The sequence below is a fragment of the Cynocephalus volans genome, chromosome 1 (assembly GCF_027409185.1).
Source record: "Cynocephalus volans isolate mCynVol1 chromosome 1, mCynVol1.pri, whole genome shotgun sequence".
Taxonomy (NCBI): Eukaryota; Metazoa; Chordata; class Mammalia; order Dermoptera; family Cynocephalidae; genus Cynocephalus; species Cynocephalus volans.
Genome location: NC_084460.1, coordinates 156538599 through 156565119, shown reverse-complemented (window position 1 = coordinate 156565119; position 26521 = coordinate 156538599). Strand labels below are relative to the sequence as shown.

The following is a 26521-nucleotide window of genomic DNA, read 5'->3' as shown; positions in this document are numbered from 1 at the left end:
ACAAGAACAATCCAATCCTAAAGTTAGCAGACGGAAAGAAATCATTAAGATCAGAGCAGAACTGAATGAAATTGAAAACCAAAAAACAATTCAAAAGATCAACGAATCAAAAAGTTGGTTTTTTGAAAAGATAAATAAAATTGACAAACCATTAGCGTGGCTAACAAAAAAAAGAGGAGAGAAGACTCAAATAACGAAAATTAGAAATGAAAAAGGCGATATTACAACTGATTCATCTGAAATACAAGGAATCATTTGAGACTACTATAAACAACTATACGCCAACAAATTTGAAAATCTGGAGGAAATGGATAATTTCTGGACACACACGAGCTCCCAAAACTGAACCGTGAAGACGTAGAAAATTTGAACAGACCAATAACAATAAAGGAGATTGAAGCTGTTATCAGAAGGCTCCCAACAAAGAAAAGCCCAGGACCAGATGGATTCACAGCAGAATTTTACCAAACATTCAAAGAGGAATTGACACCGATTCTTTACAAACTATTCCAAAAGATTGAAACGGACGCAAATCTCCCAAACTCATTCTATGAAGCAAACATCATCCTGATACCAAAACCAGGTAAAGATATAACCAAAAAAGAAAACTACAGGCCGATATCCGTGATGAATATAGATGCAAAAATCCTCACTAAAATACTAGCAAACAGAATACAGCAACACATACGAAAAATTATTCATCACGATCAAGTGGGATTCATCCCAGGGATGCAAGGTTGGTTCAACATACGCAAATCAATAAATGTGATACACCATATTAATAAACTCAAACACAAGGACCATATGATCATCTCTATAGATGCTGAAAAAGCATTTGATAAAGTTCAGCACTCATTCATGACAAAGACCCTCTATAAGTTAGGTATAGAGGGAAAGTATCTCAACATAATTAAAGCCATATATGCCAAACCCACTGCCAATATCATCCTGAATGGGGAAAAGCTGAAAGCTTTTCCTTTAAGAACAGGCACTAGACAAGGATGCCCACTCTCACCACTCCTATTCAACATAGTGTTGGAAGTACTAGCCAGAGCAATCAGAGAAGAGAAGGAAATAAAGGGCATCCAGATTGGAAAAGATGAAGTCAAACTGTCCCTGTTTGCAGATGACATGATCCTATATATCGAACAGCCTAAAACCTCTACAAAAAAACTGTTGGAATTGATAAATGATTTCAGCACAGTAGCAGGATACAAAATCAACACACAAATATCAGTAGCATTTCTTTTCTCCAATAGTGAACATGCAGAAGGAGAAATCAAGAAAGCCTGCCCATTTACAATAGCCACCAAAAAAATAAAATACTTAGGAATTGAGTTAACCAAGGAGGTGAAAAATCTCTATAATGAGAACTACAAACCGCTGCTGAGAGAAATTAGAGAGGATACAAGAAGATGGAAAGATATTCCATGCTCTTGGATTGGAAGAATCAACATAGTGAAAATGTCCATACTACCCAAAGTGATATACAAATTCAATGCAATCCCCATCAAAATTCCAAAGACATTTTTCTCAGAAATGGAAAAAACTATTCAGACATTTATATGGAACAATAAAAGACCACGAATAGCCAAAGCAATGCTCAGCAAAAAAAATAAAGCTGGAGGCATAACACTACCTGACTTTAAGCTATACTACAAAGCTATAATAACCAAAACAGTATGGTACTGGCATAAAAACAGACACACTGACCAATGGAATAGAATAGAGAATCCAGAAATCAACCCACACACTTACTGCCATCTGATCTTTGACAAAGGCACCAAGCCTATTCACTGGGGAAGGGACTGCCTCTTCAGCAAGTGGTGCTGGGATAACTGGATATCGATATGCAGGAGAATGAAACTAGATCCATACCTCTCACCGTATACTAAAATCAACTCAAAATGGATTAAGGATTTAAATATACACCCTGAGACAACAAAACTTCTTAAAGAAAACATAGGGGAAACACTTCAGGAAATAGGACTGGGCACAGACTTCATGCATACGACCCCAAAAGCACGGGCAACCAAAGGAAAAATAAACAAATGGGATTATATCAAACTAAAAAGCTTCTGCACAGCAAAAGAAACAATTAAAAGAGTTAAAAGACAACCAACAGAGTGGGAGAAAATATTTGCAAAATATACATCTGACAAAGGATTAATATCCAGAATATATAAGGAACTCAAACAACTTTACAAGAAGAAAACAAGCAACCCAATTAAAAAATGGGCAAAAGAGCTAAGTAGGCATTTCTCTAAGGAAGATATCCAAATGGCTAACAGACATATGAAAAAATGCTCAACATCACTCAGCATCCGGGAAATGCAAATCAAAACCACATTGAGATACCATCTAACCCCAGTTAGGATGGCTAAAATGCAAAAGACTATGAACGATAAATGCTGGCGAGGCTGCGGAGAAAAAGGAACTCTCATACATTGTTGGTGGGACTGCAAAATGGTGCAGCCTCTATGGAAAATGGTATGGAGGTTCCTTAAACAATTGCAAATAGATCTACCATACTACCCAGCCATCCCACTGTTGGGAATATACCCAGAGGAATGGAAATCATCAAGTCAAAGGTATACCTGTTCCCCAATGTTCATCGCAGCACTCTTTACAATAGCCAAGAGTTGGAACCAGCCCAAATGCCCATCATCAGATGAGTGGATACGGAAAATGTGGTACATCTACACAATGGAATACTACTCAGCTATAAAAACGAATGAAATACTGCCATTTGCAACAACATGGATGGACCTTGAGAGAATTATATTAAGTGAAACAAGTCAGGCACAGAAAGAGAAATACCACATGTTCTCACTTATTGGTGGGAGCTAAAAATTAATATATAAATTCACACACACACATACACACATACACACACAAACCGGGGGGGGGGGGGGAGAAGATATAACAACCACAATTATTTGAAGTTGATACAACAAACAAACAGAAAGGACATTGTTGGGGGGGAAGGGGGGAGGGAGAAGGGAGGGAGGTTTTGGTGATGGGGAGCATTAATCAGCTACAATGTATATCGACAAAATAAAATTTAAAAAAAAATATATATATATATATACATGTGATAAAACTGTAAAAAATATACACACACACACAAATGAGTGTATGTAAAGCCTAAGGAAATCTAAATAAGGTCTGTAAGTGTACCAATGTCAATTTCCTGGTTTTGATACCACACTACAGTTATGCAAGATATTACCACTGGGGAAATCTTGGTGAAGGGTACAGGACCCTTCTCTGTAATCTTTTTGCAACTTCCTGTAAGTCTATAATTATGTCAAAATGAGTTTTTTAAAAAAATCCAGTATAACACAATTTGTAACTCTCTAAACCGTCTCCATTATATTTTTAAGTGTCCTCTCATTTAAAGGTACTTTGAACATGCTACCAACAACCCTCAGTTTTGATACTCCTCTTATTTCTATGTACTTCCTGGATATGTGTTGTATTTTTGAGTAAAGTTTTGCCTGATAGTGCATGAATAGCATATCATTTTCAATACAGGCACCTTGGGGAAGTGGAGCAAAATGAGACCTGTCAGTCTCACAACACTCCTCTCACTAGTAAGCACAACTTAAACAACCAAATGTTGTTTAACATTAGATGGTCAAGAGAATGGAAGACTCCCAGGTGTAAACAAAAAAATGAACAAACAAGCAAACAAAAATATCGAGGTATTTTAATGCAGAAAGATAAAAGCTGAGAGAAAAAAAAAAAAAGCACCGAAATGACAACCATGAACTCATTTGTGAATCTTCAGAATCCTGGAATAATAATCAGCCCTCCTGAGAGAAGAACTATAAAACAATTAAAAAGCAATAGTAACTCAGACATTATATACTCATTATCTCCAAACAGTAACATGAAATGATAACAGATAATAGACCCATAAGCTCTTAGAAAACTAACATGACCCCAGACACATCATTAATCTTCTATCCGACATCAAAGAGGAATCACATTCTTCCATAAATTGACCTTTAGTCCTATTGTCAAACACTAAACACTAGACTTGATTATGATGGTAATCCCTATTTATATGAAAAGTTCGTGGAAGGTAGGTATGTTCTGAAGAATGAAAGTCACACATCTTAAGCTTTAAAAACAAAAATAAAGCATAGAAAAGTATAATGTTAAAGTCTCATGAGCTTGTATGTAGTTATATAACAAAAATCAATTCCTGTTTTAACAAATGAGCATAAATTAATTGACATCTTTAATTTAGTTCTCCTTTTCTTTCTAATCCCACGAATATTCTATTCTCCAAATAAAGATAACGCTGATCATTTTTTCATGAGCCCAAGATAACACGGAAAAATTATTAATTGACAAACGGATTTCCTTTCAAAACTTTCTCAAATTTTTAAAAAATAAACTGTCATTTTGGGACAGAGCAGCCAAAAGTTTCTGTTATTTCCCCAAGAAAAGAATCCAGAAAAATACAGATCAGGTCTAGCAAAGTGAAAGCCATGACCCAGGGGTTGGTGACACTGAGGGATATGGCTGTAGACTTCTCTCAGGAAGAGTGGGAACACCTGGACGCTGCTCAGAAATATTTGTACATAGAAGCGATGTTGGAGAATTATAACATGGTCTTGCTGTGGCTTTTCATCTTTAGCCACAAGTAATGTCCTCTTTGGAGCAGGGAAAGAGCTCTGAGATGTGATGGATGAGAAGAAAGGACATTTCTCAGGAAGATGTATGTGCAACTGAAAGCCTTTATGATCCCGGCTCATTTTCAGCTGAGGATGACCATGGGACAGTTCTGAGCGGAAAAAAACTAGAAGGAGTTCATGAGAAAGCTAACATATGCTTAGCTAAAATAAACATAGCAGGCTGGCATGTGTTCCTGCTAAGAATATGGATGTGGTGCTGAGACATGCCCAGTCATCTTCTAAGCCTAAGAATAGAGATCATATGCTAAGGATAATAGAGAAAACAGATAAGGAAGGATGGATCCACGCTAATGCCCAAACTACTCACCTTCACTTTCTTCGTAAGTGAAAGATAGAAATCTCTATTTCTATAATTCATAGTTTGTGGGATTTTCTGTTAATTGAGAGCATGTTGGGCTTTCTGTTACATGGACCTAAATGTATAACTGATTTTATAATGTTTCTGTAAGAGTACATATTTATATTGTGCAGTTATTCAAAATTAAATATAACCTATGTCTAGATACTTATTTTTTATGAAAATGAAAATAAATTAGACTGAAGATATTGAGTAACATATATCATTGATAAACAAATAGTTAATTCTTACTTGCTGAATCTTTGGAAAACTTCAAGTTTATCTATGTTAGAAGTATAGTTGTAGATTTGGATTCTGACTAGCATATCTTAAGTTGTAGAACTAGTGTATATAACCGGAGATTGTACTACTAAAATACATATGAATATTCTATTCCCTTGTTTTATGCATCTTATGGAAAAATCAAATCTATTAAAAATATCTGAAATTATAACATTAAAAAAGAGAGAAAAAAAGAGAAGGCAGGGCATAAGATTTAAAATCTTTTTCTGATTAATATATCATATGTATATATATATGTTTAGAATCCACTGAAATAATTCTTTCATTTTCAAACTTTTAAGCTGCTATTATATATTTTTTCTTCTTCTATATTAGTATTATTTTCAAATTATTCCTGCTGTTAGTAAACTCTGTATGCCCATTCCTCTAACCATCCGGAGTTCAGGAAGAAGAAAATCCCTGCAGCTGTTTGATATCCAAGAATATGAACACTTAGCAGTCAAATGAAAGAAGAGAAAAGACAGAAAAGGAAGATCAAGAGCAGAGTGGTTTTGAATTTCTGCAGGCTAGCATTTCCCTCACTCAATAAAAGGAGCTTTGTGCTCATTATATCCCTGGACTCATCTTGCCTTCAGCTTATAGTAAACTGGCAATTGCCTTATCATTTCCTCTCCAAATTAAGGATCAAAGTTTAAACATATTCTTTTTCTCCTCTATTAGATTATGATTAAAATTACCACCTGCCTCACCTCATTCACACAATCACTTCTACTAGGAAAAAGAAAGTACCCCCTAAAGTAAAGACACAGTTAACCCAGCAAAACTAAGACTAGTGGAGAATTTCTGGTCATGGTATGTATCTTATTTGATTTTGGAACATAACATTTAAAAAGCTAACAATAATAATAACTTCTGAAAATAATATTCTAATAAATATTTAAGTTGGAAAGTTAGTATGCTAATAATATTATCATCAAATTATTATTTACTCACTGATCATCTTTACATACTCATATATTCGTAGTCCTCAAGACACCCTACAACGTACATTCTATCCACCTTCTACAGAGGAAGACACTGAAGTCCACAGAGGTTTATTAATTTGCCCTAGGACACAAAGGTATTTAACTTTATGAAAACTAAAATTTAAGCCTCATTTTGCTCTTGTGCTTTGCAACATGGACACTCAGCAATCTTTTTATTTTTTTTTCCATTTTACATATGAAGAAACTAAATTTACAATCTAAATTATTCTAGTCATTTAAACATCAAAAAAATCAAATTTTATAAGTTAATCATCATAACTTAATGTCTGATTAGCTGCGATGGAATTGTATAATAAACCAAGGAGTATAAGTTGTATAACAACATATGTTTAATGCAGAGTTTTACCTTTTGTCAAGCTATCGGATTCCTATTGCACTAAACACAAAACAGAATGGGGCTTATTTTGGATATTAAACACAAAAGAACACTGGATTCAAAACAGTGGTGAACATACATTGATGAGCAGACATCACCACAAGAATAGAATCTACTCTTTAGTAATAAAAAAAAACATCAGCTTATTTTTACAATAAAAGACACCTGGTACAGCAATTCTCTCCAAAGAACACACTTTCATGTTTTCCTTTAATATTTCCAAACGTATAATAGAAGTTTAATGCATGCTTTAAAATAACAGCAGCGTGATATACTTATCAGTCTAAAACTATAGTACATTTCACAGGGATTGTGTTATCATCTCACTGACTAACTAGGTCCCAGCTTGCTGGGAGCTGAAAGGAATCCCCTAAGAAGTTACCACACACAGAGTCATTTCTCGGGAGGTGGTGCGACAGGCACCAGAGCCTAAACTAAACCAAAGTGCTCCATCGAGTCATGCTAAGGCACTTTGAAAATGAGAAGAGGTCAGAGCCTCTTGACCATTGCTGCAGAGAATTCAGGTGTGACTCTGGAGTTAGTACACATCTGAGCTGCAAAGGGCAAATGAATCTACTGGTACATAAGAGCAGGTCGTGTACATCCCGTAATCTTCCGACTCTTCCTTGCCTTCTAAAATCACTGACATTTGACTTTCTTCAGAGCCCACAGATTGGCCAGGTGCTGAGAAAAAAGTGTGCCATTCAGCTATAATGTAAAATGTCTATTCCATAAGAATCAACTTTTGTTGTTATTGCTGCCATACCAAATCCAAGTTACTTTCAATTCTGATTAGATACCAATATCTAATATTGGTATCTATAAATAAAATAAAAATTATTTTATTTCTAACAAAGAAGAGATCTTCACTGTAATTATAATACTTAACACACTTGAGCTCATAAAACCTCCTCTCCCTTTTTTGGGCACACAACTTGATGTCAGACACTCCATTTTAGTCCGTTTTGTGTTGCTATAACAGAATTACCTGAGACTGGGTAATTTATAAGGAAAAGAAGTTTATTTGGCTTACGATTCTGGGACAGCTGCATCTGGCATGGGCCTCAGACTTCTTTTACTCATGGCAGAAAGTGGCAGGGACCAGTGGGTAGAAGTACAGGGAGCCAGGGGAGGGGAGGGGAGGGGAGGGGAGAGAGGAGGTGCCAGGGTCCTTTAAACAATCAGGTCTTGCGGGAACTAACAGAAGGAGAACTCACTCACTACCCCTCCTCCCCCAGGGAGAGCATTAATCCATTCATGAGAGATCTGCCCCCATAACTCAATCAGTTTCCAACACTGCCACATTGGAGATCAAATTTCCACATGAGTTTTGGAGGGGACAACACATCCAAACTCCATCACTCCCAAACTGACTATCCTTCAGAGATTAAACTTTTAGTCTCTGTGAGTTTGAAAGCATCTAATCAGGAATTATTTTCTTGATTTACTCTGGTTATCTTTAGCTCTTTACTTAGCATATATTCTTCTTTTCCAGATTGTCACATAAAATCTCCTAGTAACTGCTCCTGTTCTCTGTCCATCCATCCTAGCATTCCATACATTTTTAGCTTAAGGTGAGTTTACCTTAGACCCATTAATATGGCAAAAAGGAAAAACAGAGTAAGAAAACATTTTGTGAGTTATTTGCTCATTTAAATACTATAGTAGGCATTTACTATGAACCAGATCCACTTCTACAGATGGAGACTACAACAGTGAATAAATGATATAGACATAGCACCCACCCACAGGACCAAACAATCTAGTGGGGATGCAAAAAGTAGAAAAACAACTATATCACAGTGAATAATCACCCTTAGGAGAGGGGTAGTTCAAGGTGGGAGACAACAGGAAGGTTTAAAGATAGGCAGAAGTCAGAGAAGGCACACAAAATATCTCTAAGCTGTGTCCTAAAATATGTATAGGAGCTCAACATAAGACAGAAGCAAAGAATGCATCAAGCAGAAAGAACAGCAAGCACAAACACATAGCTGGACCCAGGGCTAGACCAAAACATGTAACATACAAGACAGGATAATATGATGGTCCACCTTCAAACCAATATTCTTTAAACCCATTTGTTAAAAATCTTAATGGGACAGAGAAGTTATTTTATATTAATAAAAATTAAATATAGGAAAAATTTCACTTATACAGTCTTAATAGGCTAAAACAGAGTCACTCTTCTGATAAAGATCAGAAATTTTTTCTAATTCTTGATCTGTCTTGCCTTTTATTTGGGGATTTTTCCAGATCATCCAACTTCTTGTGTGCATACACAAAATAAAAAGTGAAAATTTTCAATATTCAAAAGAATTTTTAATTTTCAAAAAATGGAGTACATGTAGAAAATGAATGTCATGTTTCTGATTTATTTCAGTGATTTGTTAGTGCCCTTATAGACTGGCCCCCAGATATCCCAGCTGCCCTTCTCCCTATAAGCCCCCCTGGTTAGATGGCATACAGTGAGAAGATGAGGCTGAAAAGGTGAACAGAGACCAAATAATGCAGAATCCTGCAGATTTTGAGAAGGACTATACTGTACCTTAAGAGAAATGAGGAATTGTTCAAAGGGTTTAAGTAGAGGAGTATTATGATCATATCTGCCTATTTCAAAGTTCATTCTATTTATTCTGTTTTGGGGTGAACAGGGGTGGAGGAAGTGGGGAGGGTGAAGATTTGAAAAGGGGGAACAGCTATGAGGCTGGTTTTGTAAACCAGGCTGGGATGCCAGCAACTTGAAATAGGATGACAGCAGTAGGAACGCAGAGTGGTACATACCTGAAAGACTTAGGAGCTACAATTGGCTAGACTCAGAGACATGAAAAAAAGAGGGGAGAGGAGTAATGAAGAATAAACCTTAAGTTTCACACTTTAGCAGTTGGTAGATGAGGATCTCACACACTGAGATAGGGTATGAAGGAACAAATAGGTTTGGGATGAAAAACCATTAAATTCAGCTTCATACACGTTGAGCTTTGTGTAAGACATCAAAATGCAGATATTTGTAAATATGTCTGAGACCAGGAGAAAGATCTGGGTTGAATACAGATGTGGGCAGCTTCAATAGATAGACGGAATCCATGGGATGGATGAGAATGCCTAGGGAAAGTATATAAAGTGGAAATATATAAAAGGACCTACGGAAGAGCCCTGAGAATCTTTTACATTAAATGATCAGAAAAAGGCTGAGGAGAAATCATCAAATAATGAAAGAAAAGCAAGATCATGGCTTTGAGGAGCCAAGAAATGGTCCAAAATATATAATGCTATAGATAAAGAGGTATCCATTAAATTATCAAGAAGTTGTTTGTGAACCTTACTGAGAACAGTTTTAGTAAAGAAAGATTAATCCCAGCTGCAGCACTTATTAGCCATGTGAACCTCAAGCCAAATCTCACTTTTCCAAATCTCAGTTGTAAATCAGGAAAAGCCACCCTGCCTACTCATGGTTTGTTATGAGCATTAAATTAAATACCATAATACAGGTATATCTGAAAGTACTACGTAAACTTTAAACAGAGGATACAGACTAGTGTTATTGCAATCGTGTTGTTCTGAGCAGTGTTCACAAACATCAGCTCTCTGTTCCATGCATTTGGCAAGCCAATGGGCACTGGCCAATATCGTGCATCAGCAGAAGGGACTCACTGTTAGGCAAAAGCTGTAAGAAACAGTTCTCTACATATTCCCTATTCCCTGCTACTAGAATTGTCAGAACATATTTTAAAACAAATCCTTCATAAGCTGAGTCCTTAAGAGACTGCTAGGAGAGAGCCCTGTAGCTGACTCTTGCTCACATGTAATATGAGGACAATTAAATGTGTAGTTTTAAAGCACTAAGATTTCAGAATTATGACAACAACTAATTGCAGTATAAACAATAGGTTAAAAAAAAAAGAGAAAGAAAAACAAGACAGCCAAGTGGGAAATACCATCGTAGAGGTAATCAATGAGACGGCATGGAGGCAGTCACACACACTAATGAACTAATTTTTATTTTATGGCACAGAGTAACTCATTAATCCTTCACATTGGATTCAAAATTCTTAGAGTTACAGAAGGTGAAAGGAACAACAAAACTACAAAATAGAATTTCAAATGAAGAGATGTTGGTTGGGGAAAATTGAGACAGTCCATCCATGAGAAAAAATTGCCTCCGTCACCACCATTGTTACGCACTGTTATTTGTACCCCAAATTTTCTTCACTACTTACCAAGCATACTTTGCAGCTAAATAGTTGACTGGTTGTATATTTGCATTAGGCAAGAAACACTGCCCAAATGGGTTATTCAAAATAAACAGAAAATAGGACAAGTAACCAAGACCAGACCATTATGAAGAAAGAATTTTTTATTCCTCAAGTGCTAACGATAAAAGTTACCGCTGCCAAATGCCAAATTACTATTTGATATACCTAAATGAACATGTGCGCTAGAAAATGGCAATTACTCAGAACCAAGACCAGAAGTAGAATCTGGGTCAGAGTGAGGCATAAGGACCCACGGGACCAGATTTTTCACCAAGAACACTGGATTCCACCCACTTCTTTATTCTGTCCTTTGTTCCCCTCATTAGTTTTGACAAACGATGAAAGAGGATTATAATTGCTTCAACCCTAATGGAGTTAAAAGCGAAGTACATGAAAGAAACACTTAAGGAAGGATGTTTGCTTGTACCATTTAAAAAGAAGAGAGGGGGAGGGTATAGACAAAACATTTTCACAACTCTTCTTTTAGAAATGTTTTAAGTGTCATTTTACAAATCATACATGTAAATCAGTGTCAACGTTATAAGCACATCAAAAAAATCTGACCACCACCTTTAATGACCATGTTTTGCTCTAAAATTTTTTGACTGTATCTAAATCCAATCCAATCTTAAACTATAAAGATGATGTACTAAGTTTCATTGAAAATGTATACTACAAATTCTGAGAGCAATATCACAAGGCTACTCACCAAATGGTTTATGTAACAGCACAATCATCTGTTTAGGTGAGCAACAGCTCAAGGTGACTACCTTGTGGAGGGTTCACTCATTAGGATATACAAGCTCTAGAATGAGATATATGAACTTGGTATCCCTTACTATCTTTACAGCAGTGTTTTTGTTCATAGGAGTTCCTCAATAAACATTTGCTGAATTCAAAACATGTAACACATGACAATGCTATGACATAAACCTAAGTTGTTTTGGGGTGTTTTTTCAAACTCATTTTCATTACCCTAAATGCTGCTTAATGCCAGTAACTAGCCAGATGTCATCTGTTATTTCAAAGATTGGCTATGTACAAGGGTATTTCAAAAAGTTCATGAAAAAATTCGTATTACCTTTTAATTCTATTTTCCACGAACTTTCTGAACTACTAGTGTATATTCTGTTGCCAGGATACTTTTTATTCTGCATTAGCTCTGCTAAAAGGGCAGAAACTATTAAATCACATTGGGCTTACCTCACAAATGTAACTATTAAACCTAGTATAATACCTCTTTTAATTTAAAAAACAATTCCTTTTTAGTTGAGCTGATTAGTAGAATTATTAGCCCAATAGCTAAATTGTGGTAAACCAATGCTATACAATGAAAGGAGACAAGCTAAAACTAAAGCATCCTAAATTGGCCTCTAGAAGTTTAGTTTTCCTTTTCTTTTCTCTCTTCAGGATGGAAAAATCAAACACAGTGAATACTGCCCTACATTACGCATCAATGTCGGTCCAAGGGGATAAAAAAGTGACCAAGATAGGCTTAATCTTCCCTGAAAGGGGGGAACATTAAAAAGGAAAGAAAAGCTAAGGTGCAGCATCTGCCTGAAAGGATCCTGTTAGCTATAAAATCACCATATTTGCTGTGAAATAAACTAGAAAGTTTTTAATGCGCAATTACACACGCTGGGGCTCACGCCCAAGCTAATTCACAGGACCACGCTAGGGCGTGCAAATGTCAGGAAATCTGCAGTGGCGTTGCGTCACTCCCAGCAGCACCAGAGGAAATAAGTGCTGGCAGCCAAAGCACATACCCCATGGCGCAAGAACGCTGATGAGGAGGAGAGAGGGGATAAGGAACAAAGTTGATTCAACGTTTCAGCGCCTACTCCGGGGCCCAGAGCTGTCAACCCACAACTCCGGAAGCCACGGAACCCAGTAACTCCCGTCCACCCGAGGCCCCTCCCGCCGAGGCTCCTCCCCGCCGGGCGGGCCGGCGCGCGCAGGGCGGGGCCGACACGCGCACGGGCTGAGGGGTGGCTGATCCCGGTCCCGGATCATGGAAGGCTGGCCGCTCCGCTATGAGGGGGGTTGGTACCTGCGCTGGAAGTCCACGGCGAAGGGCTTGAGGTACGGGTCGATCTCCAAGAGTCGAGCCAGTTCGGGCACGTCCGCCAAGGCTGCAGCCAGAGCCTCCTCGGAGCACTTGGCCTGAGCCGCGGGAGTTGCCGAGGCCGCCATGTTCCGCTGCAGCCCGAGTAGCAGAGGCCCGAGAGGGTCGAGTGGGGCCTGAGCGGGAACGGGAGCGCCAGCTAGGAGGAAGGCGGCGAGGGCGGAGCCGGAGGGTGCTGAGGCTTGTCGAGCCCAGGCGAGTCGCTGCGGGCCAGGCCCTTTATAATGGGTGAGGCTGACCGGCCGCCCCTTTCTCCCCCCGCCGGCGGGGAGGAGCGGGACCCGGGCTGCTCCCCGGACGCACGTCCCGAGCGGGGAGGAGGTGCCGAGGCTTCTCCGCCCACTCCCGCGGCTCGCACCTGGAGGCCGGGCGGTCCTGCCCTTTCCTCCTCCCAGCCTCTCTTCCCCGCGGGCCGAGGCCACTCTAGAAGGCGAGTCCCGTGCAGACCTCGCTCAGCTTTGCGCACCCTCTCCCTGACTCACTCTTGGCTCCGGAGCAGACCTTCCGGTTTTCTTCCTTTAAACAACACCCACTTGGTAGAGTCCCCTTCAAATGGGCATCTGGTTTTCTTGGATCGGATCCTCCAAGAACTTTTCGAAGTTCTGAGAATTTCTTGTTGGGACCCTATTTCATACAGATCAAGTAAATTCACAGGGAGGGGGACAGTCAAGCGTAGATAATAATAATAGTGTTAAAATGTTAATAGCAGGGGGCTGGCTGTTTAGCTCACTTGGGAGAGCATGGTGCTGATAACACCAAGATCAAGGATTCAGATCCCCATACCAGCCAGCGGCCAAAAAAACCCAAAAAAGCTAATAAACATTTCAAACACCATTTAAAAGCAAAGAGGAAATGGTAATATCACTTACTAACCAGCGCTATCCTAAGTTTGCCATGTCTCATGAATTTAATCAAGCCACAGGATCCTGGAATCCCACTCATACTCTCTTCTGGTACTGTTCTCCGGGTTACCAATGGCAGAGAATAGAAACAATGGCAAAAACTTTTCCCATGCGCTATAAGGCCAAAAAAAGAAAGAAAAGGGCATTTTTGCCTTTGTGTATAGTTGTAACAAACTTTTCAAAGGTTAACCTATCTTGGAGATAAATGGTATAGAGAAGATCATTAAATGGGAATTCCACTCTACCACTTACAGTGATAAGGCAAGAAAGTTCTTTTACTCCCATAACTGATTGGCTTCGAGTTCACTAATTCTTTTTTAAGACTACAGGATTGGACACCAAGAGAAATGGACACACCAACACTGGAGGTTCCAAGCTGCTTTGTACCTGGAAACTAGAGAGGCTTGAGGTATCTTTCTCGGTTAAAGCCTGGGGATGAAGAATCCTAGGGACTGTGGAGGAGAAACAGTATTGATCAGCCTTGAGCTTTTAAATATTCAAAATAAAAGTTTTTGTGAAGGGTTTAATAAAGACTTGAAAGATGTACTGACACAGGACCTCAATGTGAAAGACTGGAGTGGAGTATTTGGACAACCTTAAGGCATACCTTACTTTCCACAAAGATGACAAAGAACATGCAAACGTTTGTGAAGTATAAAGCATTTAAAAAAATAAAAAAATCACTCTTGATAACCGCAAGCAGGACACTCTAAACCCACAGATCTATATCTTCATTCTTAAGTTTTTTTTCAGAAATCCAGGCTCTTATTACTTTAGATCGCTAAGAGACCTAGACCATCTTTGAAACAGAAGCTGAAATCAGTCTTATCATTTCAGCTATCCTTATACAGGCCACTGTCATCTCGCACTTGGAACATAGTATATCTCTCATATCTGTTTTTTCTTTTATTCTTTTCCACACCAAATCCATTCTCTATACCAGTGTTTCTCAATCTTTAATATGCATTTGAATCACCTGGGGATCCTGTAAAAAGTACACATTCTTATTCATTCTGGGGTGGTGCCTTAGATTGCATTTTTAAGAAGCACAGAGGTGATTGCTCTACACAATGAGTTAAGTCAGATAATATCATTTAGCAACTTAAATGGCATGCCATTTCACTTAGAGTAAAATATAAACTCCTTACCATTCCCTAACAAGGCTTGTATAATCTGGACCCTGACTACTTTTCCAGCCACTTTTCTCATCATCATTCTCTAGTTTCACACTGACTTTACTGGAACTTACTGAACTCTTTGTCGCCTCTGAGTCTAATTACTTGCTATTTTCTCTGTTGGGAATTCTCTTCCCTGAACTCTATGTGGCTGGTTCCTTCCCAACTCTCATTCAGATCTCAGTTTAAATGTCAACTAATCTCTGATAATCCTCTGCTTCTGCTATCTAAATAGATCCCTCCGTATCCTGTATTTTATAGCTCATTCTCTTCTATGCAACAGTTAACAAAATTTAGGTATTTGTTTTTCTCTTATTTATTGATCTCCCCCTTTAGGGGCATAAGCTCCAGAGTAAGAACCTAATCTATCTTGTTCACCATTGAGCACATATTTATCAGAGTCCCATATGCCAGCCACTTTCCCAGGTACTGCAGATAAATGATGAACAAGGCAAGTCCCAGTTGTTGTAAAGTTCACGTGGGGATCAGGGAGAGGAGGGAGGAGACATAGACAATTACCAGTTAACTATATAAGAAAAGAGAGAGGGAGGGAGAGGAAGGACATAGACAATTACCAGTTAAATATATAATAATTATCTTTAAAAATTGCCAGATAGTGATAAGTGCACTGTCGAGAATTAAAATTGAGCAAATGTTTATTTTAGTTCTGGTACTCAAGAAAGGACATTCAGAACTGACATTTAAGCTGTAGTGTAATGACAAGAAGGGTCAGGCCATGAGAGGAGGATCATTCCAGGCAAAGAATTTGTGCAATGGGGAAATTGAGTTGGTCTAGTCAAAAAAAAAAAGGAAAAAGAAAGCTAGTGTACTTGGTGTGTAGTGAGGAAGGGGAGAGTACCAGGAAGTAAAGTGTGAGAGCTAGGCAGCTAGCTGTATGATCATACGGGCTCTTTTAAGTGTCCACTGAAGGGATGCTATTGGAGGGTTTTGAGCAGAAAACTAATATGATCTGATTTACATTTTAAAAGTATTCTCTGTGGCAAATGGACTATAAGGATACAAGAATGGAAGCAGGGAGACAATTAGGAGACTATTATAGTGCCTAGACAAGAAATGATGACTTTGTCTAGGGTAGTAGAGGAAAAGATGAAATAAAGATCTGGAGTATGTGATATAATGAATGCCTAAGCTATTATGAAGTCACTTAGTATTTGTATTAGTTTCTTAAGGCTGCAGCAGTAAAGTGCCTCAAACTTTGTGTTTTCAAGCAACAGAAATTTGTCAACTCACCAGCATCTGGAGGCTGAAAGTCTGAAGTCGTGGTGTCAGCAGGTGTGGTTCCTTCTGGGGGCTCTGAAGGAGAATCATTCTGTGCCTCTCTTTTTTGGCATCCCTTGACTTGCAGAGGCATCACTCTGATCTCTGCCTCTGTCTTACCATAGCATTCTCTCTGTGTCTCTGTCTCTTCACATGGTGTTCTTTTTATAAAGTCACTGGTCATATTGAATTAGGGACCCACCCTCTTCCAGTATGACTTCATCGTAACTATATTTGCAGTGATCCTCTTTTCAAATAAGGTTGTATTCTGAGGTACTAGGGGTTAGGACTTCAATACATCTTTTTTGTGGAGAGATATAACAATCTGTAACAGTATTGGAATGTCAAAACAGAAGAACTATTTGAGAAATAGAATTCCTAAGATTTGATAGCTAATTGGATATGGAAGCAAAAAGAGGAGTTAAAGAAGATTGAGCCTTCAAGCCTGAGTGAATTCTGTCTTTAGCAAAAATAAGAGGTCCTTGGAAGAGGGCAAATTGAATTTAAGGTGCCAGCTCCTGGATACCTAAGTGGAGATGTGTAGCAGGAAATGTAGTTTTGGTACCTAACGATCATTTAGAAGTGAAGATAGCAATTAGATGGTCATGCATGTATGGTTAATAGTAAACAGTGGTGAATAGCTCAGTAAAAACTTTCAAACTACTTCTTTTTGATACTTAAGTCTCACGCCACTTAGAAGGTCTGTTATACTTTCCTATAATGCATCTTTTCTGAATTTTCACCAGCCAAAAGTATTGTGTTAAAGTTTGCTTTTCAGTAGTTTGCATTATAAAACCAAAAGGTTATTGATACATGCTACAATACATTAACCTTGAAAACATTATGCCAAGTGAAAGAAGCCACTCACAAAAGACCACATATTGTAAGATTCCATTTATGTGAAATGTCCAGAATATGTAAATCTGGAGAAACAGAACGTAGAGTATTGGCTTCATAAGGCTAGGGGGAAATGGAGAGTGACTGCTAATGGGTATGAGGTTTCTTCTTGGGATAATAAAAATTTTCTAAAATTGATTATGGTCATGGTTGCATAGCTCTGTGGACATATGAAAAACTATTAAGTTGTACACTTTAAATGGATGAATTGTATGGTATGTGATTTACATCTCAATAAAGCGATTTTTAAAATACCAAAACAGATTTTTGAAGCATAAAATAATATTAAATATGCTTTTTTAAAAATTACATGTCCCCAGGGTTGAAAACCACTAGGGAAAAAAAAAAAAGGAAAATCAGAGAGCTGAGAGCCAGCTCTGGAGAGAGATGTAGGAAAGAAGTAACTTTAAAGAACAAGGAGTGGCGATACATGAGAAAATGGTTTCTGAGAAGACAAAGGAGAAATTTCAGAAAGGAGAGTGATCAACAATAACTCTTACTATCTTTAATAATGTCATGGAGTACCCAGTTTTCATGGTTCTCTCATTTCCTCATTGTATAGGCTTTTGACCACACATTTTCTCCTTATGGTCATAAAATAGCTGCCACAGCTCTTGAGTATCACTGTCTCATAAGGCCACATATATAGGAAAGAAAAATGAGGGTTTCTCCTCTGTGTCTTTGCTAAGAGAAAAACTTTTGCCAGATGTTGCCATCAAACTTTTCTTACATCTCTTTGTCCAGAACTAGGTTACATGCTCACCCTAAAACTAGTGCCATAGAAGAGTGTGACTACCATGATTAGGTTAAACTAATTGTAATTCACTGCTTGAACTGGATCCCCCTTCCCTTAGCAAATTGCTACCCAACATAGTAATAAAATGGTGATTCTATTTATACAGAAGAAAAATGATGGATAATTAACGTATCTGCCACGTCTTTTTTTGCTATCCATCCTAGATCCTGCTACCCATGAAACTTCCCAGTGCCATTAAGTAACTTGTCCCATTGTGATTTTGTCATAATTACATAGCAAAACCCCATCCTGGAATCAATCAGTGCGCACGCACACACAAACACACATACACATGCCACACACACACACACACCACCACACACACACTCTGGAGGAACTGATTTCACTAAAAATTTCTCCTACCTTTAAGAACTTGATCACACAAGGCCACCTCAGTTGTACAGACCATATCCTGGAATCAATCAGTGCACGCACGCACGCACGCACGCACTGGAGGAACTGAGTTCACTAAAAATTTCTCCTACCTTTAAGAACTTGATCACACGAGGCCACCTCAGTTGTACAGACCATACACTACATAAGGAATGCCTGGCAATTGAGAGCATTCACTGAGGCAGGGGAGCCTTTCCCTTTGCACAGAGGTGCCTCCCACTCCTGAAGCTATCAATTCTTAGTGTCCATAGAAAGAAGTCACCTTTTTCTAATCCACTCAAAAGGACACAGTATAGGTGAGGAGTAGCCCTGCTTGTGTGCTCGCTCTCTCTACTCCCACTCCCCCCACCACGCACCCTCTCCTTTCCCTTAAGGATGCCACTTCTCCTTCACTGCCAAATTCTTGAGATTATCCTATTCACTGTTTAACTCACTGTGGGCTATGTGGGCTGTGGTTGTGTGTAGCAATCGTGAGATATGAGAAAGAAAATAAAAACAAGAAACGATTCCTGTTTCAAACACCTCAAATATAGGGTTGGAGAGTTGCATGGTGAGTATATCAGAAGGTCAGTAAAGCTAAGAAACTTCTGGTGGTAATGACCATGTCCCACAAATGCTTAGCCATGGAATTCAGCTAGTATGTGTGGTCAAAATAATAAAGGAATTAGAGAAGATCTTTGTTAGTGTTGGACATTGATTTAGCAAGGATTAGAAAAATGGTTGGTAAAAGGAAAGTTGTTGGTGGTTAGATATGTACAAATTTGGGATCCAGTCTGCCAAAACGCCGGGTACCAATCAAGCTTTATTAAAGGAAAAGAATCTGCTGGGCTGCATGCAAAATGGAGAGCAGCCACCAGCGTCAGTTTGGGAGGGCTTATATAGGCTGTAAGGAAGGCTGACATAGTCAGGGAGGGGTTTGGTGCTGGAGTGGAAGATAAGGCTGGCTGATGCAATCAGGTGGAAGGTTGTGCCCATGCAGAAGTAGAGGAGTTTCTGTTTCACAGAAACCAGGAGGTTCCTCATAAGGGAAAGGCTGGTGGCCATTTTGTGCTCAGTGTGTGTAAAATGGCACTGGTCATGTCCAAGATGGCACCAGTCACGTCCAAGATCCATCAGTAACCTTAACAAGTTACTTTACCTCCCTATGCCTTCACTTTGTAACTGCAAGATGTGGTAAGGATTAAATAAGAATATTTAATAATTTAATAAGTTCTCAGGATAGTGCCTAGCATATAGCAGACACTATATGTGTTAGCTATTATTATTATTTGAAAATAAACTTACTTTTAAAAGGAAATACATGGCTTTTTCATCACTATACCCATGATGCACATTCAAATTTCCCTGTATTAGTATTTAAACTTACTCAGTGACTCTGAATATGAAATATTTAGATATGGAAGAAAGAGAATGGATAATTGTATTTACTGTTTACTATTAAATAGTAAGTATTTAATGCCTACCATGTGTATGGCATTTTGTTAAAGCATTATGATGGTATAAAGACCTTTGATATGATCCATTAAGATGTTCACCATATTAGACAATTTGTTAGTGGAAATTTAAACAATGTCAGCTCAAAATCCTATGCAGTTGTATTAAAATTATATTTTAAGATTTAATTATATTTTAAAATCCTATTATTTCTTTCTCCCTCTTGCACTCTCGTTTTCTCATTCTTTCTCTCTCTTCCCCGTCCCCACCCCCCCATCGGAATTATCTTCTTTGAAATAAGAAAATTTAATTGGGTATTTTCATGAAAAGGTCTAAAACTCAATGAAGCAATTGTTACACAATTTCATAAATTTACCAAAAATCATTGAATTATACATTAAAAACAGCTGAATTATATGGTGTGTAAATTATACCTCATAAAGCTATTTCAAAAATTTTTCTATAAGACAATAATTCAGAGTTTCCATCATAAAAAGTGGATCTAATAACTAGCAAGTCTTGCTTCCCCAGTCTCCTGTTGTTTCCCCAGTCTCCAGACAGATATCCACTTACTTCTGGATTAAATTCATCAGAGACAGTGTGCGTGACTCTGCTAAGGCTGATGTCTGGAATCCTGTCGACATCGCCAGTTGTAGTGCTCTTAATCCTGTTTGTCACACCAGTTGTCAGGCTCTTTTACCTGCTGGTAATCCTGCACTGACTGGGCCAATTGTTGAGCTAGGGCTGGGTCTGGAGCTCCCAGACCCCTCAAGCCCATTCACAGACTGGGTCACAAACATTTCACATGCCAGGCTGGGTCCCCAGGCCCCTTACACACAGGTCTATGAGCTAGGTAACCCACCAAAAGGTCCTTGGAGCCATAGGTTGGAAAGCATGGCTGAGCAGGGCGGATGCCCGAGGCAGACACCCACCTGCTTCACTAAAACATTCTCTCTCAATCTCTCTCTCCCCCGCGCTCCCCCTCCCTCTCCCTCTCCCTCTCCCTCTCCTTCTCCCTCTCCATCTCTACCTCTCTCTACCTCTCTACCTCTTTCTACCTCTCTGAAGAATACAAGAATAACAACAAAAACTTAAGAGATACATTGGCGTGCATGAGCACTAACTCCACACACACACAATTTGCTTACAATGGATGTGCTAAAACCACCACCAACCAGACCAAGGCAAGGGTGGTTACCAAACTATTCTATTTTCTCAACACAGTGGCCAACTAAACTTCCCCTCTAGCACTGCCAAGCCTCTCAGAGAACCCTGGGGAGACTGTCATTGTGTCTTGAGACCTATTTGTCCTCTAACCTCTCTACTTAGATTGCCAAGAAGTATGTGTTCAATGTGATGGAGATTTTTGCTACCTGGAAACCAGTGTGAGACAAACTACTTTTTCCTAAGACAGTACAGAATAGTTTTTAGATGATAATGATTTTCAATTACTTTTGTCATAAGTTGAATGAGAGCCAGTGACTTAAAGGTGAAAGGCTCTAACTTTTGTGGTGAATCCTTTGAATATCTGGTCGTCTCCATTACAACTGAAACGATTTTCCCGGGTTTCAAACCTACCCAAGTAAAATGGCCATTTTACTTCACCCATAAGTTACAGGCTTCATTTATGCCATTATGTTATCTCTGTAGTGATTATTTTGTATCTGAAATTTTCAGTACTACTTGATTATTCCTTACTTGAAATATTTGCAAACTTTTTAGACACAAAATCTAAGAATAGATAACTAAGCTTAACAATATGGAGTTATTTTGGAAGTAGACTACAGTGATTCTTCAGAATAATAGCTTATAATAACATAGTGCTCTCTACATTCTGAGCACTATTTGAACCAATGTGTCTGTGTGTGTATATATTTTAACAAAGTTTTGTGTGTGTGTGTGTGTGTGTGTGTGTAAAATCCTTAGTAACCCTATGAGAGAGGTATGTAGAAATAAAGAAAATCTAATGAGGTGATGCACCTAGTGGGAATTAGTCTGGATTTGAACCCTGGTAGACCTTTTGCAGAGTCCGTGCTCTTAAGAACTGTTTGTTTTTTACTGACTCTCAGAAAGATGAATACTGAGGATAATTTCTTTTTCTTTTAAAGAATTTAAGGCAAAAATTGGACAACCAAAATTTAAAATACTATGCATCTGTCAACATTACCTGAGTGAAACCCAGGTCCCTGGTAAACTTAGCCAATCCAGAACAAAGCAAAGAGTCAGAAAATGGACCTAGGGCAGGCAGTGCTTTTTATCGTAAAATTTAGGTCACAAAGCCCATGGATTAAATCTTCATGCAATGTATTTATAGGAAGACACCTGGAACTAACATTACCTATTGTAATAGCTTGAATAGTGGTCCCCAAAAAGATATGTCCATGTCCTAATTCCCAGAACGTGTGAATGTTACCTTATTTGTAATAAATATATAATTAAATTAAGGATTTCAAGATAAGGAGATCATCCTTGATTATCTGGGTGGGTCCTAAATCTGATGGCAAGTGCCCATAGAAGGCACATGCAGAGGAGACAGACACAGAGTAGAGTGAGTTGCAATGTGACCAATAAAATCAGAGATTAGAGTAATGCAGCCGCAAGTCAAGAAATGCCACCAGGTACTCGAAGCAGGAAGAAGCAAAAAACAGATTCTTCCCTAGAACATCCAGAGAAAGAGTGGCCCTGACAAACCTTTGAACTCTGACGTCTGGCCTTCAGAACTATGAGAGAATAAGTTTCTGTTGTTTTCAGCCACCCAGTTTATGGTAATTTGTTTGGACAGCCTCAGCAAATTAACACATCTATTCATTCTTTTTAAAATAAGTTCTCATTGATTGCAAGACCAGCACTAGAAAGGTACCAGCACAAGTTAACTCAATTAATTTAGGAGGGAGGAGGCAGAGTTGCCCTATAATAGCTATATCTAATAAAAGTCACAGCAGGTGACCTTCCCTGACTCTTGCTTCACCCAAATAAGAGGACTCAGTGTAGTGCTCTAATTGCCGCACTTAAAGGACAAAAATCTCTGATAATATTGAGATGAGTAATAATTATGATGGATTAAAATACTTTAGAGTACTGTTTCTGTGAAAAATGAATTGCAGTCATCGTGAAGATGAACTTTTGCGCATTACATTTCTAAATTCCATATAGCATATACTTGTGTTTTTTGCTCAAGAGAATTCTCTTTAAAACAACATTATCAGGTGGAGAAAAAAGCTGACCTAGTTAATTTTAGAAAACAGTGTTTTGACTGGATAGCGAAAGGCTAAAAACAAAACAAACTGTACATAAATACTGTACTCTGGTTAGTAAATTTATTTTTCACAGGAGTTGGGCTAAGAATTCTGAAGCTACTCTGCATGTATACTACAGTTGAACAAGTAAGTGAATATATTGTAGATAATTGGGTCTAAGTTTCTCACTGTTAAAGATAGAAGTTACAAATAAGCAATGGGAAAAGGATAGAGTAAACCTATGGCGCTGAATTAGAATCACAGATAGCTGTAAGAACTCATACAACACAAGAAGGGTGTACAGAAATGTGTATATATGCATAAGTTTGTATAGTACATGCGTTTCTTAGCTCTGTCTGCTAAGACAGTATAGAAACAATAACACCCCAGTAACAGCAAGCATATCCAGCACCCAGAGCTTAGTTTCTAAACAACATTCTCCATTAAAACAAAATGGAATCTAGGGCTAAATAGGAAAAATACAAGATGAGCTTGTATTTTATTGCACCAGAAACTAAGAAAGTGTTAAAAAATATATATACATGGGGGCGCGTCAAACGGGCACAGGAGCCAACGCAAAAAAAGTTCCCAGTGATCAAAGAAGGAATCCTTTGAACAACAGAATAACAGTAATATTGGACTGTAACCCAGACAGCAAAGTGGATATTCATGAGTACATCCTAATGTAAATAATTAAACAAATAAATGGTGAAGAAAGAAAAAAAAATCCTTAAAGAAAAATTCCAAATAATTTATGTAGAGCCTCCAAACTCCAGAAGTTGGAGCTTAATTCTCCTCTACTTGAATGGAGGCTGGCCTTAGTCATGGGCTTCCAAATAATAGATTATAGAAAGAGAAAAATAGTGACTTTACAATGGAGAAACCTGTCAGACTCCACCTTAACGAAGTGATCGATGTTATCAGTTTCAGTGATAAAACATGTTGATATGATACACACTTTAATATGAAAAAATGCTTGAAAAACAAGGAAAGTGAGAAAATCTCATTGAAGGAGACTAAGAATACATGATGACTAAATATGAAGTGGAATGGGTCTTAGAATGGATTCTGGAAAAGAAGAATGTTAAGGGTGAAAATAGAAGTCTGTGGATTAGTAAATAGTATTGTACCAATGTTAATAGTTTTGATTAGAGGAAGGTGGGTGAAGCGTATAAGGGAATTCTTTTTACTGTCTTGGCAACTTTTCTGTAAATCTAAAATTAGTTTTAATCTTTAATATTAGCTATAATAAAATCTTAACATTTTTTATTTGGGAGAAAATACATGCAGATTTCAAAAAATATTATCTATATATATTTATATAATTTTAATTTTTTCTAAGAAAAATATTGCAATACTTATTTTCCCTTTTTTAAATGATATTCAGTCCTTACATAAACATTAGTTAATATTTAAATTAAAAATATACAGTAATATTTTAATGATGTCATAGTTAATCAGAAATTTCTGTCTCTTCTTTGGGAATTAAATGTAATGGATTTTCTGAGCTTCTATTAACTCTTTGAGTTTACAAATCTACTACTTAGTTATCTAGTGGCATAGTGTTCTGAGGAATTTAAAGGAACTGCTACAAGTGCCTAATTAATCCTTACAAAGTTGAGATAATCTGATTCATTAAAAGAACAATGTGTGCCTGGCACTGAACTAGAAATTTTTAATTACCATTTTGTACTTTGCTGATAACTTGATCTTCACTGAAAAAAAGTGACTGGCTCTAGGTGAAATATCAAAAAGTTTAAAGCACAGAACTGCATGCAATGTAGGAAATCACAGGTGAATGACCTAGATTTTAAGAATTTTTTTTTTCATTTTGAAGTCATATTCCCTAGACTATTTGATTCTTAAAATAATATTAATAGGAATTCATTCTATCTATCTTTCTAACCAGTTAAATTATTTCATTTTAGTAGCTATACTGAGTTCTCATAACATTGAATCACTTAAGCCATTGAACAGTTTGAATTTGCTTTCCTACCTGAACTAATTCTTCTACTGCTTGCTTCTACCTATTTTTATTCGAACATTTTTATCTTTTCTAAAAATATTTCCTATTTTTCAAGATTTTTCTTTTTTTCCTTTTTTATTAGTTTTAAATTTGAAAAGATTCACGGTATTCAAAGAGAATGCAGTGAAACCTAAGATATTAGACTTGATATTGGATATTAAAGGATTTTTTTTGGCAAAGATTCTGTTATTTCATAAAATTAAGAATCTATGTGTAAACTTAACTAGATCAAAATTTCTTGTGAGAACTATTTCAGGGATAACTAATCTTGCAGATATTCCCATATACCTTACATTCATGAACACCTACTAAATTAACTCTCATCTGGAAAGGTGATATTTCCTTGGCCAACCATATTACATTATTTCATAAGAGGGTTTATCATTTCACCTGACTCAATATTCTATTAGTTATACTGTACTTTTGATCTAAAAAATTATGTGACAGAGGAAATTTGAGACTTTTCCTTAGCAGATGAGGTCAGAAAACTTTTTGTGATCTAAGAATAGCTCTAATATAAAAGGAAAGACTGGATTTGAGGTACATACTTCTGTGAAGTTATCACTATGTATTAAATGACAGATACTATTGCAGTATTCAAGTCTTTCTTTTCTTTATTTCATTAACAGTATTTGGGATTGAATTTCTTGCTCATTAAAATTTATATTTCTCTAGAGTAAGATAATGTAGTTTAAAAAGATGTACATTGTACATATATAAAAAAAACAAACTTTGATTCAATATTTTATCTTAAGCTAGATTTTCTAAAGAAGAACTCTACAGAGAGTTTCTTGATCTTCCTATGGCCCATCTCCATTATTAAGATTGCTAGGACTTCAGCTTCTAGCCAGGACGGAATAATAACAAGACCAAGATTTACCCTCCTGTGTGAAATGGCAACAACAAAAAAATCGAATCAAAATACTGAACATTAGTCAACCAAAGACAGTGATCTCTGAGAGATGAAAAACAAATGAGGTAAGCCTTGTAAATGTCTTAGCTTACTCCTGTGGGAGAATTTTCAAGCCACGGGGAAGAGAAACATAAGCAGAACTTGGCCCGAAAACATGGAAGCTAAGAGTTCAGAGAGAATAAGCAGACTAGAGGTCATAGGTCAGAATACCAGAAAGGAGAGAACTGCACAGACAAATAACCTCAGAGTCACGCAGAAGGTCCCCACCGAGTATTCAACATTGTACTGATCAGTTTATGTTTTTGAGGAAACTGCCAGAAGCTGTGAAAGAACCATCCAAAGGCAACAGTGTTAAAGAAAACACCGCTAAAGGAAACTGCTT

General features: G+C 37.6%; 1 protein-coding gene and 1 long non-coding RNA gene across 3 annotated transcripts in view; one reads left to right on the top strand and one right to left on the bottom strand.

Moving 5' to 3' along the window:
- GBE1 (1,4-alpha-glucan branching enzyme 1) overlaps positions 1 to 13354 on the bottom strand; it is a 244421-nt gene extending 231067 nt beyond the window's left edge. Inside the window, exon 1 of the mRNA XM_063110167.1 lies at positions 13015 to 13354. Within this exon, the coding sequence (XP_062966237.1) occupies positions 13015 to 13157 (143 nt within the window). The 5' untranslated portion in view covers positions 13158 to 13354. The remainder of the gene's footprint in view (positions 1 to 13014) is intronic.
- On the top strand, positions 12939 to 17479 carry LOC134387758 (uncharacterized). 2 transcript variants are annotated; one of them, XR_010024586.1, is made up of 3 exons: positions 12939 to 13046; positions 14321 to 14400; positions 16396 to 17479. It is a non-coding gene; the product is annotated as an uncharacterized LOC134387758 (long non-coding RNA). The 2 variants fall into 2 exon arrangements; XR_010024585.1 differs by having other exon boundaries at positions 14314 to 14400.
- Positions 17480 to 26521: the final 9042 nt, after the last annotated feature.